Source organism: Ambystoma mexicanum, chromosome 7p (assembly GCF_040938575.1).
Source record: "Ambystoma mexicanum isolate Mex_15411 chromosome 7p, UKY_AmexF1_1, whole genome shotgun sequence".
Classification (NCBI taxonomy): domain Eukaryota; kingdom Metazoa; phylum Chordata; class Amphibia; order Caudata; family Ambystomatidae; genus Ambystoma; species Ambystoma mexicanum.
In genome coordinates this window covers 394678749-394698023 of record NC_090939.1, presented here as the reverse complement: position 1 = coordinate 394698023, position 19275 = coordinate 394678749, and the positions used below count along the sequence as shown (strand labels likewise).

Genomic DNA, 19275 nt, shown 5'->3' with positions numbered 1-19275 from the left:
AACACATAAAAGCAGACAGTCAGGACAGATAGGGACATTCAATTCCATTTGCTGCAACACGCTCTGCCGGACCACACAACATCCAGAAGATACTAGATTCAACACTTAGACTTTAAAACTCCAAAGAACTTGATTCAGAACTCAAAGCAAGGGCCTAAACCCACAAACTGAGAACTCTTCTCAGTGGGCCTCAGCATCCAGCAAACCTAACAGCGATAGCAGCATCCAGGAGCCGTGCAGATCAGCGCTGGGTCCAGAGAAAGCTGTGCAGAAAGATCCAGAAGCAGTGCTGTACCCAGAGAAAGCAGAGCAGTATCCAGAACCAGAGGCAGTGCAGAGCTGACCCAGACCGCTGTTCGCAGAACCAGAAAGCTGACCCAGACCGCTGTGCGCAGAGACCGTCCGTGGCGAGTGAAGAAAACCTGACCAGATCCGTGGCGAGGCCCATTCTATTTCTAAATATATTGTGAGTGCCTAGCAGAACTGTGCAGAACCAATCTCTTAGTTAAAATAATATAATTCTATCTATTTTAATCTAACCAGAACTGTCACCTGTCATTTGCAAAGCTGTCACCTATCATTTCTAGTTGCTAGCTGTAACTTGTCACTTTGAACTTTTAAAATTTCAAATCTGAAAAACGACCTTTACCATATCGCTCATATCTCCGTGACCGTTTGTCTTAGAGACTTGCAGTAACTTTCCTCTGAAAGCTGGGAAGCTTGGCTTTTCAATGGACCTAGAACCTACTCCCTATACTTTTGCCGCAATCGCGAAAAATGCACTCGCGAATTTGCCGCGATTTGCACATTTCTCCACGTGTGAAAACAGCAGCTTCCTTGCTTTCATATGCCAAAAATTCGTTTAACCTGCCAATCATTCCTAGAACATTGCTAAAGTAAGCCTGAACTTATTTAAACCAACTAATCCTCAACCTGAACCTCCTGAAGGGAATTAAAAGCATTTTCAGCATATTTATCACTGCATTGTCACCATATTAAAAGCATTTTGAGCCTGTGTAAAACTCATATCTATTCTCCTCTAAGCTTGCTGGGAAACTGGAACTCTGTATTACATTGTGATTGCATACCTGAACTGTGTGCTCTTCCTTCCATCTCCTTACATTGTATAGGGGGGGTGAATTGCCACAAAGGGAAAGTGATTACCTTGTCTTTTGTGAAACCATATCAGTTTATCTTCTATACTGCATTTCATTCATTCAACCTTGCATTTCCTTGAACCATATAAAGCATTCTCTACCACATTATTCTTCTGTCCCTATTTACCAGTGTGCTACCTTATCCATTTCATGTCAACTCCTTAGTGACTATAAAGAAGTGGGCTAGTGCCAGATTCTCCGTTGTTAATCTTTATCATATCAGATTAAGTGTGATATTCAATTATTAATTTATTATAAAGTGTGATACATATATATATATATATATATTGTTTAAATTCTCAAATAAACCTTTTAACTTGCAAAACAGAACTACTTCTTGGCTCAGTGGGGTCAGGGGGATTCCAAGAGAGGGGTGTTATATAGGGGTAGTCATCCAGAACGCATGAACTGGACATAAAGATATATCAATAAGGGTTTCCATTCAGTATCCCAGACTAGGCATTGACTTAGCTGTAGTGTTGAATTGAATCCTCTTACACTCCCATTAACCCTAACCCATATAATCCAGACAGACTACATTTCCCGGCATCAAATAGTACATACTTTATTCACTATCTCCTCCCTTATATTAACACGCATTGGCAGTGTCGATAGTTTTGTCGTTTTTAGTTGTTGCCTTTTACAGTTAGCATGGAGGGAAGGAAGGAGGAATGACAGCACAGAGAGGAAGAAATGACAGCAACGGTGGGAATAAAGGGTAGGAGTAACAACGCAAGAGGGAGGAACAGCGTAAGGGGACAGAAATGACAGCAGCAAGGGGAAGGAGGGGCAGCACAAGGGGGTAGGAGGAACAGTGCATGTAGAGGGACAGCACAAGGGGGAGGAGGGCCAGTGCAAGGAGAGGAGGGGCAGTGCATTGGGAGGAGGGAAAGCACAAGGGGGGAGAGCGCAAGGGGGAAGGAGGGTCATCATGAGGCATGAGGATCGACAGAGCAAGGCAGGGATGATGGACAGCGCAAGGGACAGAGGAAGGACAGTAAGAGGGAGCAGTGACAGCCTAAGAGGGAAGGTGCAGGGGCACAACGGTGGGGAGGAGGCAAAGCACAAGGGAGGGAGGTGAGCCAGCACAAGGGGGGAGGAGGATCAGCGGAAAGAGGGAGGAGGGACAGTCAAGGGTGGACAGGGCCAGCAGCAGAAGTGGGGTGTGACATGTTAGTGGTATGTATAATTGTAGCCTTTGGTTGTAATTGTTATATATTGTAGTTTGATCTCAATGTGATTTCTTACAAGGACACCTGTATTTTGTCAGTGGCACTGAACCTATGAAATGATGTACAATGTGAAGATGTCCTCACAACTTATTTTATTGGCGAGGTGCAGAACCACTGACAATATAAAGACATCCTCATAAGAAATCACATTAAGAATGGAGAGGTGCTGTGCCACTGACAACATACAGATGTCCTCATAAGAAATCTGAGGCTTCTTTTGAGGGACATTTGTATGCTGTCAGTGTGCCTACACTCTCCCACAAATAATTGACTCTATGGTAACCATATCCAGAAAGGGAAAGGACGTATAGCCCAAAGCAAATTTCCCTAAATATAGCTCAAATCCATCTGTCTGTGAAAAGAAAGATCACTATGTCATCCAGGGTTTGATAGTGACACAGTCGCCTGAAATGAGACAGAACTCCTCATTGGGAGAATATGTGTTAAACAAGACACTGTTGGATTACATTGGCATTATGGAACAAGAGATAACATTCAGTGAGTTGGCCAATTATGCCACAGCATTTCCAGTTGCCATGCCAACCACAAAGTCAGCTTTCTGTCACCCCTTTACTCTCACTTGACAAAATCAGGCAACTTGGCATTCTCAATAGTCATTATGTGTTACATTTTGCATCCTACATTGTCCCTGTAGGTGGCTTTAATCAATGCAAGATCTGCAGTTAAAAATGCTGCTGCAATTAATTACTGTACTATCTCGTCCAAGCTAGATATTCTTTTATTTTTATAACATAATCCTGGTTCAATGCCAGTCCTGCAGCTTACTTTCATTTAATGGTTCCGGGAAATGTTAAGATTAAGTAGGTAAACAGAGAGACGCTGAGTGCAGGAGGAGTTGCCATTATTGCAAGTTCCTCCCTGAATGTACTCAATGTCCAAATACCAACTTGGGATACGATTTCTCAAGTTCTTACTTCCACTTTGCACATATCCCCCAATGATTCTTATCAGTTAGTTATTTGCTACAGACCCCTGGCCCTGCTAACTCTTTCTTGAAGGACTTTGATACATATCTTGGTACGTATGCACTATATCACTCGAACATAATCATTTTGGGTAATTTTAATATATGGTGCAAAGAATCCGACAACTTGGAATACATCCAGCTCAAGGACATCATGCAATCCCATGACCTTCAGTTATTGACCGATTTAGCATCTCACATAGGTGGTCATTGATTGGACATAGTATTGTCTAGAGGAAAAACGTTGTGCCATCAGAAGAACCTGTCACATGGTCAGACAACTATGGGGTAACCTTTTCCATTCAAATGGGACATGCACAGTATGGGAAAACGTCCGTTGCTAACTTCCAACTAGTACAGAGCAAACAAATAAATTGACACTATCACCAGTGAAAAAATACTTAATGGTCTGACGGCTCCTCACCTAACTCAAAAAGCTTTAAATGATATCAGACTTATGCGTTATGTGTTTAACATAACTGTGACACTCTTGCTCCTATAAAAAGTATCAATAAACCTGGAAACAGAAATAACTAATGGTACAATGAATCATTAAAATCATTGAAAAAAGACTACCGGAAGAAAGAAAAGTCATGGTTAAAGGCCAGAACTCCTGCAGACGGTCTAGAGGCAAAAACAGCATTACATGTCTATAAAAAGAGCATTGTTTTAGCTAAAGCCTCATTTTTACAAAAACAGATCAACCTTGCCCAGAACAGATCAAACACTCTGTTCACAACTGTATAACACTTTATGAATACAATTGATCTGATTAAGACAGAAATTGACTCTCAGCCACCTATTCCAACAAAGATATGACATGCATGGGAGATTTGAAACGTCCTATGTTTCTAATCCCCCCCCCCCTGTGAATCTGGAAACAGTCTCTAACCTCATGCTTAAGTTTAAAACTACTAATCTTAATTATGACATATTCCTGCATATCTAGCTAAATAACATGTGCCTGCCTTAAGCAGACCCATCCTGTCTGTTTTAAATGCTTCCCTAACTCAGGGGTATTTCCCAATGGATCTGAAAAATATACATTTTATGCCGCTGCTGAAGAAAACTACTTTTGACCATAAGTATTTTATAATTACCGTCCAATTGCAGGCCTTCATTGTCCATCTAAAATCCTGGAAAAAAATGTAACGGTGCAACTGCAGAATTTTCTGGAAGAACAAGGGATCCTGGATGTGCATCAATCAGGATTAAGGTTAGGACATGGGAGTGAGATGGCACTTATTTCAGTCTGAGACCTTATCTTGAAGGCTGCTGATGAGGATGATATTAGCATGCTATTAATGCTGGACCTATTGGCAGCCTTCGATAAAGTTGATTTTGAGATTCTTATTTCAATGCTTTCTACAGTGGCTCTGGTGTCCAAGAAATCACTGAAATGGTTTACTTCTTTTCTAACCAAATCGAAAACAGCAAGTCAAGCTGTGCTCACACACTTCTGATTCTCTTATTCTCTACCGCTCAAATGTGGAGTGCCCCAGGGCTCTCCCCCTCTCCTCTACTGTTTAATGTCTACATCTGCCCACTGCTGGATATTTTTTCACAAATACCATTTGTGCACTGACAATACACACATTTCCATCCGGTTAAAACAACCTGTGGAAGCAATGGATAGAGTATTATCCTGTGCAAATAAAATAAAAAGTTGGATACTGGAAAATAAGCTCCAACTAAATCCATCAACAAAATGAGGTTTTAGTGTTTGGGTCTAAGAAAAAAACGACTGTGTGTTTCCTGCCTAGCGCTATTTGAAGTTCCAACAATGTTATCATCTATGGTAAAATCCTAGGATGTATTTGGCAGGCAAATTTAAATTGCAAACTGCAAGTAAATAAAATTGTCAAAGCAGTTTATTTTCATTTTAAACTGCTGAAACCCTTAACACCACTTGTTTCAGAGAAAGATTGCTTAACGGTAGTTGGTGCATTAGTCATCTCTGGGTTAGACCATTGTAACACCTTGCTCATGTTGATCCCAAAATGCCAGTGCAGCAACTGCAGGTTGCCCAAAATGCAGCCATTAGGCTCATTGTCTCACTGCCTAGACGCTCGTCCAGCTCTATGTTTTGGAGGAATCTCCTTTGGCTACCGGTACAGCACAGGGTCCTGTTTAAGATCCTCTGCCTAATATTAAATGTGTTCCTGGGTTGTCCTCCCCATATCTATCCACAAAGGTTGTTGCCTATCATCCAGATTGACGTCTTAGATCTTCAGGACATCTTCTGGTGGTTTCACCATCGAGATCTGTCTCATGGGGCAATTGAGACTTCTCATGTACAGGTCCACAAGCCTAGGATTCACTGCCATATGATTTTAGGAAAACCAAATCCCTTTGTGAATTTAGAAAAAAGCTGAAAACCTTTCTATTTGAATAGCTGTTTGCCTTGACTATCTGACTTCCTGTTCTTAAAACTTATAGTATCTGCACCCAGATTATTTGGAGTCTTATTTAACAGTGTATGGCCTCACATGTATAGCAATAATATAACTTACAAAAAAGAGGACGTTCAGTGCACGTTTTCCATCTTTCTTTTGGCATATTTGAAATAACACCCATTCATTTTAATATTTGAGGTTCCAATCTTGAAAATAAAATCTTGTGTTCTGTATTATTCACCAAGTGCCCTCGCCTCTAGACAGGAGGATTGATTGACTCATAATGATATACATGTTCCCTGTTTTAGACAGCAGATGATTTTCTTGAGTAAGTACTGTGGATAAACAGAATAATTAGCCACCTTAACATATTCATTAGCACCATCCTTCTTTGCTAAATATACAGGTCCTCTTTCCATATCTCTAGATTGTACTAGTAACATACATGTTTATCTCATCCAGTTACTGAACATCTATGAAAGGAAGAAGTGTGTTCACGTGTGTGATTCAAATGTATGAATACACTTCATTTGGCAAACATAGCATATGTGAATAGTGCTTTAATTCTAATCCATAGATACAAACACTGTCATATTTCCACAACCCCACACTGTATTTTTGTGAAATTGAAGGGGATACTATTTTCAATGAGGTTGTGGGAGAAACAGGGCTGTTCATATGTGCATGACTCACACCAATGTTACCATAAATTGCTTACTTAATGTAGGAAAATGATGCATGAGTGAATTATTGTAGAACGAGTTAAAAGTCAAATGTGCTTACCTTCATAATTTGTCATACAACTTCAACAGCTGGAACACTGATTAGAATTGCTCACACCATTCATAATTGGATTTAACATGTTTTCCCTAATGTCTGTTCCTTCAGGGTTCATCAATGAAATACATATCTCCTATGCAAAGAGATCTTAATATAACCTCAGAAACAGGCCAGATCAAACTACTGTGCTCATTTCAGTGTGGGTGCAACAATTGCCAGATTATAGTTTCATAGACTGAGACAAGTGCTCTTCTTGTGAAGTATGATCCATGTCATTCTTTACACCTTTACAGCACAGAGCTAGGGGGTATTGGGTACAGGCTGAACAACCTCTTCCAAAAGCTCTGTGCTGTAAATATGCCTGCTTGTCTGCCTCTATCAAATTCTCATGCAGGCTGAGATGTTTGAATCTCTATGGAGTATGCACGTTTTTGCTCCCATATAAACCAGGCAAAATCTGTGGGGATTCATGTTAAAACCTGTCGGCATGCAGGTACATGTCAGTATTGGTACGTGCATGGGCTGTAAAATTGCATAGCAAACCAGGACCGGATGGATTCCTGTTTCTTTTTTTTATTACTAGCTGTTACAGGCCAGGCATTGCTGTGGCTCAGTCTGGTTAAATGGAAAAGAAAGAAAAGAGAAAGCACACGTTTCTAATATGTTTAATTTGACAATGCTTGTGGGTAGTTTTTAATGGCTCTGGCGGTTATCCAAGTTGAGGTAGTTTAATTTTCCCGGCAGCGCAACACATTCTTTTGGTTTCTCCATTAAATTTCAGAGGCTTGCAATAAGGACACACTTCAGTCATGGTGCCGACGAGAACATGCTGATCAAAATACACACTTCAGTCATGGTGCCGTCGAGAACATGCCGGCTCAAACTATAATCATCAGCTTGGTTGTACCGAAATGCAAGGCAATTGTAATTGTGTGATTGCTGAGCATGTTTGACACTGATCTGCTGTTTCTCATTGACGTCTTTCAGCCACTCTCAGCCTTTCGCGTTCATTCTGTTGAGAACGAAGCAGATCTGAAGCTGCAGAACACGATCACCGGGTTCGAAACCGTGCATCCTAAAGTCTGCCTGCACGTCACTCTGCTGCTTCCTCGGCACATATTTGAGCCATTCTAAATCGGAAACATTGAAATGGAATCGTAAAATAGCCTGTGTTGCTTTTACGTCCAACAGATGGAGCTGTTTTTCCAAAAAAAGCATGTTTTTACCTGTCACAGGTGTGACATCTATGTATAGTAGGTATATAAAAACACATGCCTATTCAAATGCAACATTGTGTCAAATTCTCAAAGCAATTGGTGAAGAACTTTCGGAGATTTAAGATTTTGAACAAATATTTACATTTTTATTTATATAGATATCCAGTGCACAAGAACACAGTTTTAAAATAAGGATGGAATCAATAAATATCTTCAAACCAATGTGCATACAATATATATATGCCCTGATTTGCTGCTGACATAGATTCCTGTATCTCAGGATACTAAGGATACCATAGTCCACTAAAAAGCTTGCTATTCTAAATTGTCTTACCAGATATGTGTATCGATATCCATTTCTACATATGCATAACTACATCTATATATATATATGATATCATTGGTCATTTAAAATGCACTTAATACCCAGAGGTTTCTAAGCACGGACCCGGGGATCGACCCTGTGGTGCTCTGTGTCGTCTTCCTTCCAAGGCGAGCACGTTGCCCCTGAGCTAACCTCCCAAGACAATGAGAAACACCAAAATGACAGAGGTGCTTCAAAAAAACAGCATGGTTGATGGTGTCAAAGTCAGCTGAATGGTTGAGTAAACTGTAGTAATATATATAGCGCTTTATAATATATATAGTGCTTCATTAAATGTGATGGCATTTTTTTGTTGTTGTTGCCAGCAGTAATGTGGCACACACATATTGTCATTTTTATGTTGCCAGTATAACATGTGAATATGTTGCTGGTGGCATGCAAGGTACAGAATTCGTAACACAGCAAAAGCTCAATGTGAAACTACAGAGAGTAAAGCGCACTATTTTTTTTCTTCTCTTGAATACCCCATACATAGAAGACTACATTATTTATATAACTGACTAACTTCAATTAACATTTACTAAACATTAACTCTAACTCCCTTAACATTATAATGTAGTCCCATGTACAAAATGAGGTGAAAATACATATTTTGAAATTCGCTTTTTTTTTAAAAATGTGCACTGGTATTTTTTGTTCTTCTTCTTTTCTCTTTCTGTGTTGAATGCATAAAGCAGAGAGTAAGGCAGCAGGATACCAAAAATATACAGTTATTATGCCCTGGAGCTCTCATTGTTTGGAACATGAGGGTGGTAACAGAATACATTTTCTGCTAATATGATTGGAAGAAAGTGTCTGCAGATATGCCACATCAAATGTGGGGAGGCTCTGAGTTTTTCTAATGGGAAGATGACAGGGGGAGTTGGGTTCGGGTAGACTGGGCTCTGAAGACAGAAGTGCCTGGTGTCACTGAGCACTGACTTGAGAATTTCTCACCGCACATTCCAAGCACCCAAGATTACAGGAGCAGTTTGCTGACTAGGCCTGTCTTTCTGAGGCGAGCAAAGCAAGGTTGTGTGGGGGAGCTTCAAACAAATACTTCTGGTAAGCAGATACATTTAACTGAGGTCACTGTGTACGGTTGTATGGATGACTGAATTAGAATGTCGTGTAGGCATGATAGCAAAGGAAATCCCCTGCATTTTACGTTGTCATGTTTAGAATGTTAAAAAGTAACCCATGTTCTTAAAAGGCTTGCTTGTTCTGTTTCTTTTTCCTGTATTACAGATGATTGTGTAATGTTCATGGTAAGAAATGAGGATTGTGAATTGTATTTGCATATAATATAATCAGAATATAAAAACAAATTGTTTATTGTCATTTTTGCAATTGGGACTTTATATGAAGACACAGGGGAGATTTATTCTCTTTGGTAGTACAGTTGTCAATTTGCCCATGCAGATGGAATAACAACCAGAATAAGCAGTAATAAAATAGGGGTCTGTGTGTGTGTGTCCACCTTGCATGTTGTTTGGAGGGAATCTAATATAACATATAGATTACTGGAGGTCTATGAGCCAGTAATGCCTACGGGCGCATAGATCGCTGGTGTAGATAAGCCAGTGATACCGGTCACAAACTGTAGGTGGCGCTCTATATAAAAGTGTTGGGTTTCATTGTATGCATAGGTCCAAGGCTCTCTATAGATCACTAGGAGGTAGTCTAATAGAAAGGAAGGTTTTGTTTATGATGGGGCATAATGTAGGGAAGGAAACCATGCTCACCACTAAATACCACAAACAATTTACCACCACAAAATACCACAGGTAATATATATTACTAGATTCTCCAATATAATATAACAAGGTATGGTCAATAGAGGCCAAACCCAATCTGAAAGCAAGGATAATTTACCACCAAATTACCGCTCATATTTTGTTGGTAAGAAAATTACTGCCAAACCCCAAATTTACACAAAATATCCTACAAAACTCAGTACGCCCTCTTATGCATGTGTGTATGTATGTATGTATGCATGTATCTATCTATCTATCTATCTATCTATCTATCTATCTATCTATCTATCTATCTATCTATCTATATGCATTGTCCACAATTCTGGTAACTTTGAACTATGAGCACAAATGATCCATAAAGGTGAAGCCAATATGCAATTTTCTGCAGCCTTGAGAACTGTCTGTCTTGGGTTGAAGACGATATTTAGAAAATGCCACTGTCCTGTAGGACAAAGGCAATTTTGTGGAACTAAAAGCTTGTATTTGGCCTACTTTGCATACCCACAAGTATGTGCTCATGTGGCTGTGAACTGGTGATGAACTTCCAGTGATGGCTACTGGGTGGCAGCGATGTGATGTATTAAATTCTATGGATTAATCGCTCAAAAACAATATTTAATCGGGTATTTATCAGGTATATGTTTCAATGTTTGCTTTCCATTTATATATTATTTGAAAGAGTGCCTGACTCCTATTTACCCCAAAAAACAACTTGTACATATCTGATGAAAATAATTGAAAGATAAAGAAAATCCTAGGCCCAGTTGCGGGGAATGCAAAAGACTATGTGGGAAAGTGAATAATGCAAAAAAAACAATGTTACTTTGGTTACTAATTTAGTTTTTTCAATCTTATTAATGCATAGTGGATGCATTACATGTCTAACTCCCTTTACCTCAATGTAATCATTTACATAAGCAGGTGCTGATCAATTCACTGGGTGGATTGCTCAACAGCACATGTGTAATAACTGATAACATGTTTAAATTTTTACAAAATGTCCAAGGCTATTCATATATAACATTGGATATAGTATACCCATATAGTGCATTTATATAGCACATACACAATCTAACCATAAGATATCTCTTTGCAGCACAACTGGCCTATGTATACTGCTTTCTCAATTCTAGAGCATGTTTTCTTTACTACAGTCTCACACTACCAGGCCCAGAGGGTAACAGCGTGTGACCACAAAACAAATGCAAAAAGGGTGAGAATAGCTCCACATTGCTTGCGCCATCCCACCCCCCTTCAAGAAGCTCAGCCCAGCATGAAATGGCAGCAAATAACCTAATACATGGTTATATGATTTCCTCAAAATCATATAATAGAATTCATTTTTGGGTGAACATTGAAATCAATCAACATTAATAAAAGTGTTTAAAAAACATAGGGGAGTTGGTCATAGAACGTTGTAGGTGGGTATGGGGCTAATTGAGGTGGGCAAAAGCACAAGGTATGAGGCAAGGACCTCCCCACCCCCATATAGGGGAACAGAGATTGGAAGAAATTAGATGAATGCATTTCTGAACATGTAGTATGGGGCATGCAGTGATTTGTTGAATTGAAAACAAAGCATGCCATTTTATTGAATGAGAAAATAAAGACAAAATATTCAATTAAAAATATATATATATACATATTTGTGGGGTGGGGTAAGTGGTTAAAATGGGTGGGGAGGTGTTGGGGTGGGGTTTAAAACATAGGGGAATGGGGGCTGGGGGGACCCCACAAATAAAATAAAATGCAAAAATCTATATGTTTTCGTTGTTTTAGGTTTATTAAAAAAGCATTCTTCGTTCATTCATTCGTTAAAATCACATGTAACCGTAGTATCGGATTGTGCAGGTTATGACACCTGCATTTATCTTGCAATACATCATCTGGCCAATAGCTATTCGCAGCTGTTCTATCCTTTTAGGTGGCATTGGAATGTATATCAGAAGGATACAACGCAAGAGGGAGATCAATTATAAATACATACACGTTTGAGTTGGGGCTGGGACGATGGCCAATGTCCTTTTATTGCCTTAAGAAAGCAATGGAATTACTTCTTTATGAACGGAATACCTTTTGATATCTGTATTCTCATTTTAAAACCATACTACTTGCATGCCTGCAATGTAAGATGGGGGACAATATCCTATCTAAGGATGTCGAGGTAAGCTGTGCATATAAGACATCGCACATACAGTAAAGGTCCAGTGGGTGGACACATCTCTGCCTCAAAGGTCACTGTGGTACAAGAACAGTACTGGCATGAGTCCCTACATCAAAGGACATCTCCTGGACACGACACCACAGAGCCACACAACCCCAAATGCGCAGCTCAGTCTACAAATCCTGCACATCAAGTGAGTTTCCAGTCCAGGACATCCAGCATTGTCCCCACCAATGGAATGTCCTTCATGACCAATCACCCCAGTATAGTGCAGCTGGCTATACACAGAGATGCAGGTGGTACTACTAAAGCTACAACAGACTGAACAGCATCTCACAGCTGCAGCCCAGCTGTTACGGCACTGATAGCATGGCTCACATGGCCCACTGGAGTGCTCCCAGCCATCGGAGGATAGGAGGGTGAAGCATCGGGTTCACACAAACAGATCACGCGTGCTACTCTGGTAGAGATAATATTTATTAAGGCTGCTTTGCCTTTAAATTAGTGAACATTGGTATGCAACAATGTATTCAAGGAACAGAGCATCCATAGAGTGGTTTATGAGGGGGAGGGAGAGAAAAGAGAGAGAGAGAGAGAGAGAGAAAGAGAGAGAGAGAGAGAGAGAGAGAGAGAGAGAGAGAGAGAGAGAGAGAGAGAGAGAGCAATTTAAGTTTGCAAATGTTTATGTTGTCCAATAAAATCAAATATAGAATATCTTACCCTATATGTTGTTCCATGTTATAATGTTCAAGCTCTGTGCCTGGCAGTGGTTGGATCGGAGGGGGTGGAAGAGGTACATTAGCCCAGTTTGAGCCATTATTCTTCTGTGATTTTGAGTTGTTTTTGTTTTTCTTCTTTTTCCCACCTTTCCCACCTATAAACAACAGGTTTCAACATTTGAATATGCATAACTCAATTCTCATTCAAATATGTCTACTTTCTAACACATGATGACTTACATAAAATATGGACACTCATTGTTCCTACTTCCATGACTTGTTGCACAAGTTGAATTTAATTTGAGAATACTAGTTTCCATTTTATATTGCAGGTTTCCCAGCGTTCACATATACTTTCTTTATAAATGCTATTGTAATGACAGGAACATAGGAGGAGTGTGAATCAGCGGGTCACATTTGACATGTAATGGTACATAATAACTACAAACATACAAGTTCTTATTCATGTGAAAGCCAAAACTGGCCAGATACTCTCCTTTCTGTCTAATGTGAGGCTGAGGTTGGATCCTGGGAAACAATATATCAGGAGTAACTAAGGAGTCTACTGGGAGGCCTGCATTAATTGACTCTCTAAGAGGGAAGATATCGCCCTCTTGGCAGGCTTCAGATTTCCCAGCTGGAGACAACATAGAGTCTGGATTCACATAGCTAGGTACATGTCAAAAGGCCGCCTCCCACTAGGGGTTGCACAATAGAGAGCCTTTGAAGTTGCAGGTCAAGAAGGGGTGAACTTCAGACAGCCAGGAAACACAGGTCATTTGGGAAAAGGGTTACTGCATGTGACTTTCTGTGAGATTTTCTCTCCTTCCTGTTCCTCTGCGTCCTGCTGAACAAGCCATTATGAGTATGACCTCTTAAGGAAAGGGGCACATGTCTCAAGAATTGTGATTGAACTTCTTAAAGCAGTCTTACTATCTACCCATTCTACATGGCCTTCTGGCAATAAAATAGGGGATCTCCTACTCCTTCTTTGATTTACATTAGGAAAATCCAGGACATAGGAAATAATTAATTTGATCCTTTTCTGGGAGAGTTGATTTTTAGAAAGCCCTCAGCAATTGAAGAGAAGCATCGGTGTTCAAACGCAGAGGCAAGCTATGCTCCCTATCCTCTCCATGGGCATATTGAGGGTGATGCTTGCAGAGGACCAGGACCTGCCACTCTGCTCCAAACATCCCTAGGCTAAGAGAGCAGAACCCGAAAGGACCCACCCTGTCCTATTGCCCCAGCAGTGGGTCTCACAGAATGTAGAGAGCCAAAGCAGCCAACATCCCTACTCTACGGCATTAAAATCAGTTATACCAGATTTGAAACTTGTTCACCGTACTTGAACCAGAAGGAAATGGAGGTGCTGCTTTTGGCATTTGAATGAACTCAGAACCACCGCTGTATTGCGTCGGTCAAACTGGCTCATGGCCACATTGAGCCAAGAGGTTGACTTCACCTGTTCAGCTTGAGCAACCAGCTCCCAGATGCTGACAAACATGAACCGCCTCATCTTTGAACACTACATCGGATCACCAAGGTCACTGCATCGCACAAATGGAGGCCGACTTGAACAACTGGGGAATTGAATCTCTCATTGCCCGAAGCACAGTTACCAACATCTTGGACTGAGTTGACACTCAAATTGACCCTGGTGAGCCATCCAAAATGCATGACCTGATCTCCGCACTCGAGCCACACTGTGATATTGCTTCGAACCAGATAGATGCCAGCTTGCTACTTGGAAAAGCATGGCTCGCTGCACTCAATTCTGGTTCGGCCCAGTACAGCTCAATGTTTTTAATTCGTAGAGCATTGGAATAAGGAACTTTGAGATACATTGTTCCCCCTGGTCCACTTTTGCAACCCTAAATACTAGTAAGCCACAAATCCTTTTTGAACCACTGTCCAATGTCTTGCTTTCTCTCCCGTAAACACAGTTTCTACAGTGCTTAGCAAAAGTAAAAAATATACAGATTTTGCTCTCACTTAATATGAAGCAAATTATTCCTACTGAGTACACTTTATTTCAAACAATAAACTGCATGACCCATTTAAAGTTACTCTAAGTGTGTTTTTATCTTTTAATTAGCTTTTTTACATATTGTTAAACCTCTTTACCTATATTTTTAGTTATTACATGATTATCAATAGTGGCTGAGATGCAGTAAGTCATACTTTTAGAATTATAATTGCCTAAAACCTTCAAAAGACTTGGTTGCAGCACAATTCGATGTGAGATTGACCACACAGAAACTTGTCATGCACGTGCTCAATGTATCTATTACATTTTCTCTCGGATATTATATACTTGCTCAAGCTGCTTATATCAAAACCAATTCTCTTTTCATAGAACAAAACCAACCTGATAGGCTGCCACTCCGTTCAGAGCTGTTGTGTGAGCTGGTGGTGCTGAAATCCTGTGACTGGTTGTGTGGCATTCTATTAGACAAGCCCTCAGCCAATCGGTAGTCAGGGATGTAAAGTAAGGCTAGGGGTTAAAGGTCAAAGGTCACCGTGGTGTCATGTGATTAGTCCACAGCTCAAGCACGTGCAAAACATGCAGTTAGCAATTGAAAGCTTGAATGGAGAGCATAACCTGGTGAAATGGAAATACAGAGGGTGATGATTGAAGGAAGTGAACAGGAAAGTACAAAAGCCCAAGCTTCTACACAGAAAACATGCCCTTCATTAGTAACTCTAAGCTTGAAGCGAAATACAGTGTATATACGCTCGCTACACATTTCATGCACAAAAGATAAGAACACTGACAGTTAGGAAATTGAAAAATGCACTCACCGTTGTTCCCCTTGCCTTGATCAGGCAGCGTATAACCTAGCCCCGTCAGATCTGTTTTGTGCTGTATTGAAGTCTTCCACTGCGGGTCAGGTAAGTCGACCGATAACTCATGGATACTGTTGGAATGCAGTATCTGTGTTGTAGCATATGGCGTAGTCTGCGTTATCTGACCAGGGCTGTTGTAGCTCGATTTGGTGGTGAAGTCGATGCTACTGTATATTGCGCCATCGGAGAGCATAGTCGACGTTTTGTCTGCTTGCCCTGGCACTGTTGGCAAAACATCTGTGGTAAACATAGGGAAATGAAACAAATCAGTGATGCACAGGCAGGCTGGAGCTATCAGGGTTGGAGATGAAAAATAAATGTGTCACGCTGCACGTTTGCGTTTCAGCTGAGACAGAGCCCATGAGCCAGTGGAGGGGAGATGATGTACAACCGACGGCAAGCTATCAGCGTTGGTGACAGGCTAACCACGTGTCCTTCACGTTCCACTGCATAAAGCTATCCTTTTCCCATGCCTTCAACTGTGAATGTGAAGTTTGCAATATTTCAACACCGGAGTGTGCTTTCAATTGTTCATTCCCTGCCAGGGCCAATCACATTCTACAAGGCACAGTCAAATGCTTAAGGAGGACACTCCAGACCAAACACAGCATGCTGTTCCAATTACATGAGTAACACAGCCGTGATGCAACGGCTGGACCTTTGTACTAATTCCTCCATGAGGACTGAAGACATGACGCAGAAATCAGTCGGGGTGTCTTGATTTAAAAGCGTTTTCACTGGGCCTCACACACTAAAGAAACGCTCTCTATATCAGGCCCCTATTGTTTCTGTGACAACGACATCGCAAAGAAAACGCATCTGATGGCGCATCGAATAAAGACATTCCTGGTATCAAAATCTACCATTTAAAATGCATATTATTTTTGCAATTCTGCAAGGGTGACTAGCTATCTGTGTTTCTCCTTCTGATTAATTACGTCAATACATTTTTTTATGAAACACTACAGATTAAAAGTCACAACGGCCCCCCTAATCGGATATTTGTATTTAAAATATGTTTTAGACACACCCATATTACGACAATGGGCCTCATCACAAGTCCTGTGTTAACCGTGCTGCTAAAACTGGCTTGCCGGAAACACTATAGGATTATAACTCTGGCGTTCCGGGAAGTCAGGCGCCGGTAATTTTAAATCCCCATTCCCATTAGAATCCCATAGGACTCCATGGGAATGGGGACCACGGTAGCACTGGTACTGTTAATAGCGGTGCCAGTGCATCCGTGAAACTCTGCGGGGGGGTGCCATTCCACCCACCAGGTGTGACCCTGGCAGGTGGGACGGCACCCGCCTGCAGAGTCGTACTGTGCAGTTCGGTATCAACGGTATCGGTAGGCTTCCTGGCACCGCTGTTACAGGACTGGCATAGTTGGAATGATGCCCAATGGGCCTGACTCACAACCCATGATTTTAATGGATCTATCCCATTGAGAAAAAAAAATAAAACTTTCTGAATCAGTGGCCAATATTGCAATTGAAGTTTTGTTTGATGTTATTGGGTTGTGACTTAATAAGACAATGGTCGCCATCCAGATGCTTTGTCTACAAATCTCTTCATCCCTGTCCAGCATAATCAAAAGTGAAAGTTCATGGAGACCACACACGCCAACATGTCTGAGGCGATATTACAGAAACCATACCTGTCCAAGTGCAATTAGCACTGGGGTAAAATTGCCTTAAAGCAAAATACATAATCGTTCAATTAATTTTTTGCCCAAGCCGTAGGCTTCGCCATGGTGCAAAAATGCATTCAAAGCATGCTTTTCTTTGCAATAGGCAATGTTTACCCAAGTCTGAACTGCACTTGCACTGATGCACACCTTTTGTGATAGTGCTCCTGGAGGGTTACAGGGTGCTAACCAAAGTACAAAGAATAATGGGAAGGCATTCCTTGCATCTGCCTAATTGAGACACCTGTGGCCTCTGGGGATTAGTCAGAGGGGGAGCTGGCCATTGGTTCATACGGTAGTCTCACGACTGGTGGAGTCTGTCTGATAAGGATCGTCTTGGGAGGATAGCTCAAAGGGCAAGGTGCTTGCCTTGGAAGCAAGATGACACAGAGCAGCATGGGTACGATCCCTGCGTCCACGCTTCGAAACCTCTGGGTAGTAACCGCGTTATAAATAACCAATTATATCATAATAGGTGGTGGTTCTCTTGCATGTGGGAGAGATTCCATCGTAACAGCACACCGAGTTGCACAATCCACTTTCTTCTGCACAGACACTCAAGGAACATTGCTGTTCTCTCACACATGAACCAAGAGCACAGCGCTGCTGGAAAGATCTATGCAATGTAACTGGCCATGTCAGTCACATTTCTGTCAGCAATATGAATGATTGCTGATTGGACTGCACATTGCTCTACTTCAGAGCTGCTGCCATAGTCGTTTCTGCCTGGGTTTGATGCTTCCACGACTCTATATTCCCCCGCCATCCTCAGATCCTTTCTCTACAGACCCTTGAGATTCACATACAGCGGGGGAACCGGTTGCACTTTTGGCAAAGTATAAACGATTCCCGCGCCTTTTTAATGAAGCAGTCCACAATCAATGAGAAAGAGGCTAAATGGGATTTACATGGGGTTCTACCTTTCTATCTACCTCTTTTAAAATTAAGTGTGCATTCTTACATTAAGGTACTCCTTCTAACAATATGGTATGAGTTTATAAGGAAAATTGAAGAAACACAACAATAAGTCAATATTGGTAAAATATAGACGAGTATCAGATCTGTGCTCAAGAAGAATTGTGCTAGTAAAGGAACAGAACACTTTTGCAGACTTTTCACATATAAGTTGAAGAGAGCCACAAGCTACTTTAAAAGGTCACACTGCTACATAATTAATACCAGTGGCTTAAACATACACTTTCATGTTTTTGGACCCAACAGAGTTGAGAAAGGGCCTTTGGATTGAGTTCAATGATGTGCAAGTCTATAGTCAAATGAAATGCAGAATATTGTGAAGCCCAGCACTTTGAATCAGACATGAAGGACGTGATTCCTCCATCCGTCAACATGATTCACCTCACACTAATGCTACAACATAAAAGTAAATTGTAGGTTGAGACATCATTGTTGGAAGCCCCTGACCAATGGGAGATTTTAGGAACACACATCTGCCAAAGTGACATTGAGATGTGTTGAATTTACGGAGGGAAGATGCGATTTACCGAGTTTATTTAGAAATAATTGTTTGAAAAATGGTAAAAACTCCCTTACAATGAAATCTCGAGTGCAGAGAGTAGATACCATGGGAGAATAAGTCATTAATTCATTCATTTTGTCATTTTTTATAGCGTCTTTCACCATAATTGTGGTCCCAGCATGCTTTTGGTTGAACGCCCTCTGAGAGACCAGAGGAAGGGAAGGGATACATGGAGGAGGGTGGACAAAGATTGATTTTATAGAGGAATCCCCAGAAAGAGGAGAAACAAAGCCATTCACTCATAAGAAAATTCAAACTGAAATGATGGGACAATATAAATAGATCTATGAAGATGGCCGAACTGTCAAGGTGGCCACTCATATGATAGTATGAAAGGCAGACAATGGGGTCAATAACAAAATAATAGTTCAACCATTTATCCTGTTTAAATCAGAATTCATCACTGTACAACTTTCAATAGGTTCCT

At 40.9% G+C, this 19275-nt stretch overlaps 1 protein-coding gene across 10 annotated transcripts in view; it reads right to left on the bottom strand.

Moving 5' to 3' along the window:
- Positions 1-19275, bottom strand: part of ROBO2 (roundabout guidance receptor 2) — a 974141-nt gene that overhangs the window by 53419 nt on the left and 901447 nt on the right. For 7 of the 10 annotated variants that reach the window (XM_069636431.1, XM_069636432.1, XM_069636433.1 and 4 more), the window contains 3 exons: positions 15577-15858; positions 15143-15268; positions 12773-12926 (listed from right to left, as the gene is read on the bottom strand). In XM_069636431.1, coding sequence (XP_069492532.1) covers positions 12773-12926; positions 15143-15268; positions 15577-15858 — 562 coding nt within the window. The remainder of the gene's footprint in view (positions 1-12772; positions 12927-15142; positions 15269-15576; positions 15859-19275) is intronic. The other 3 variants (XM_069636436.1, XM_069636438.1, XM_069636440.1) reach the window with 1 other exon arrangement.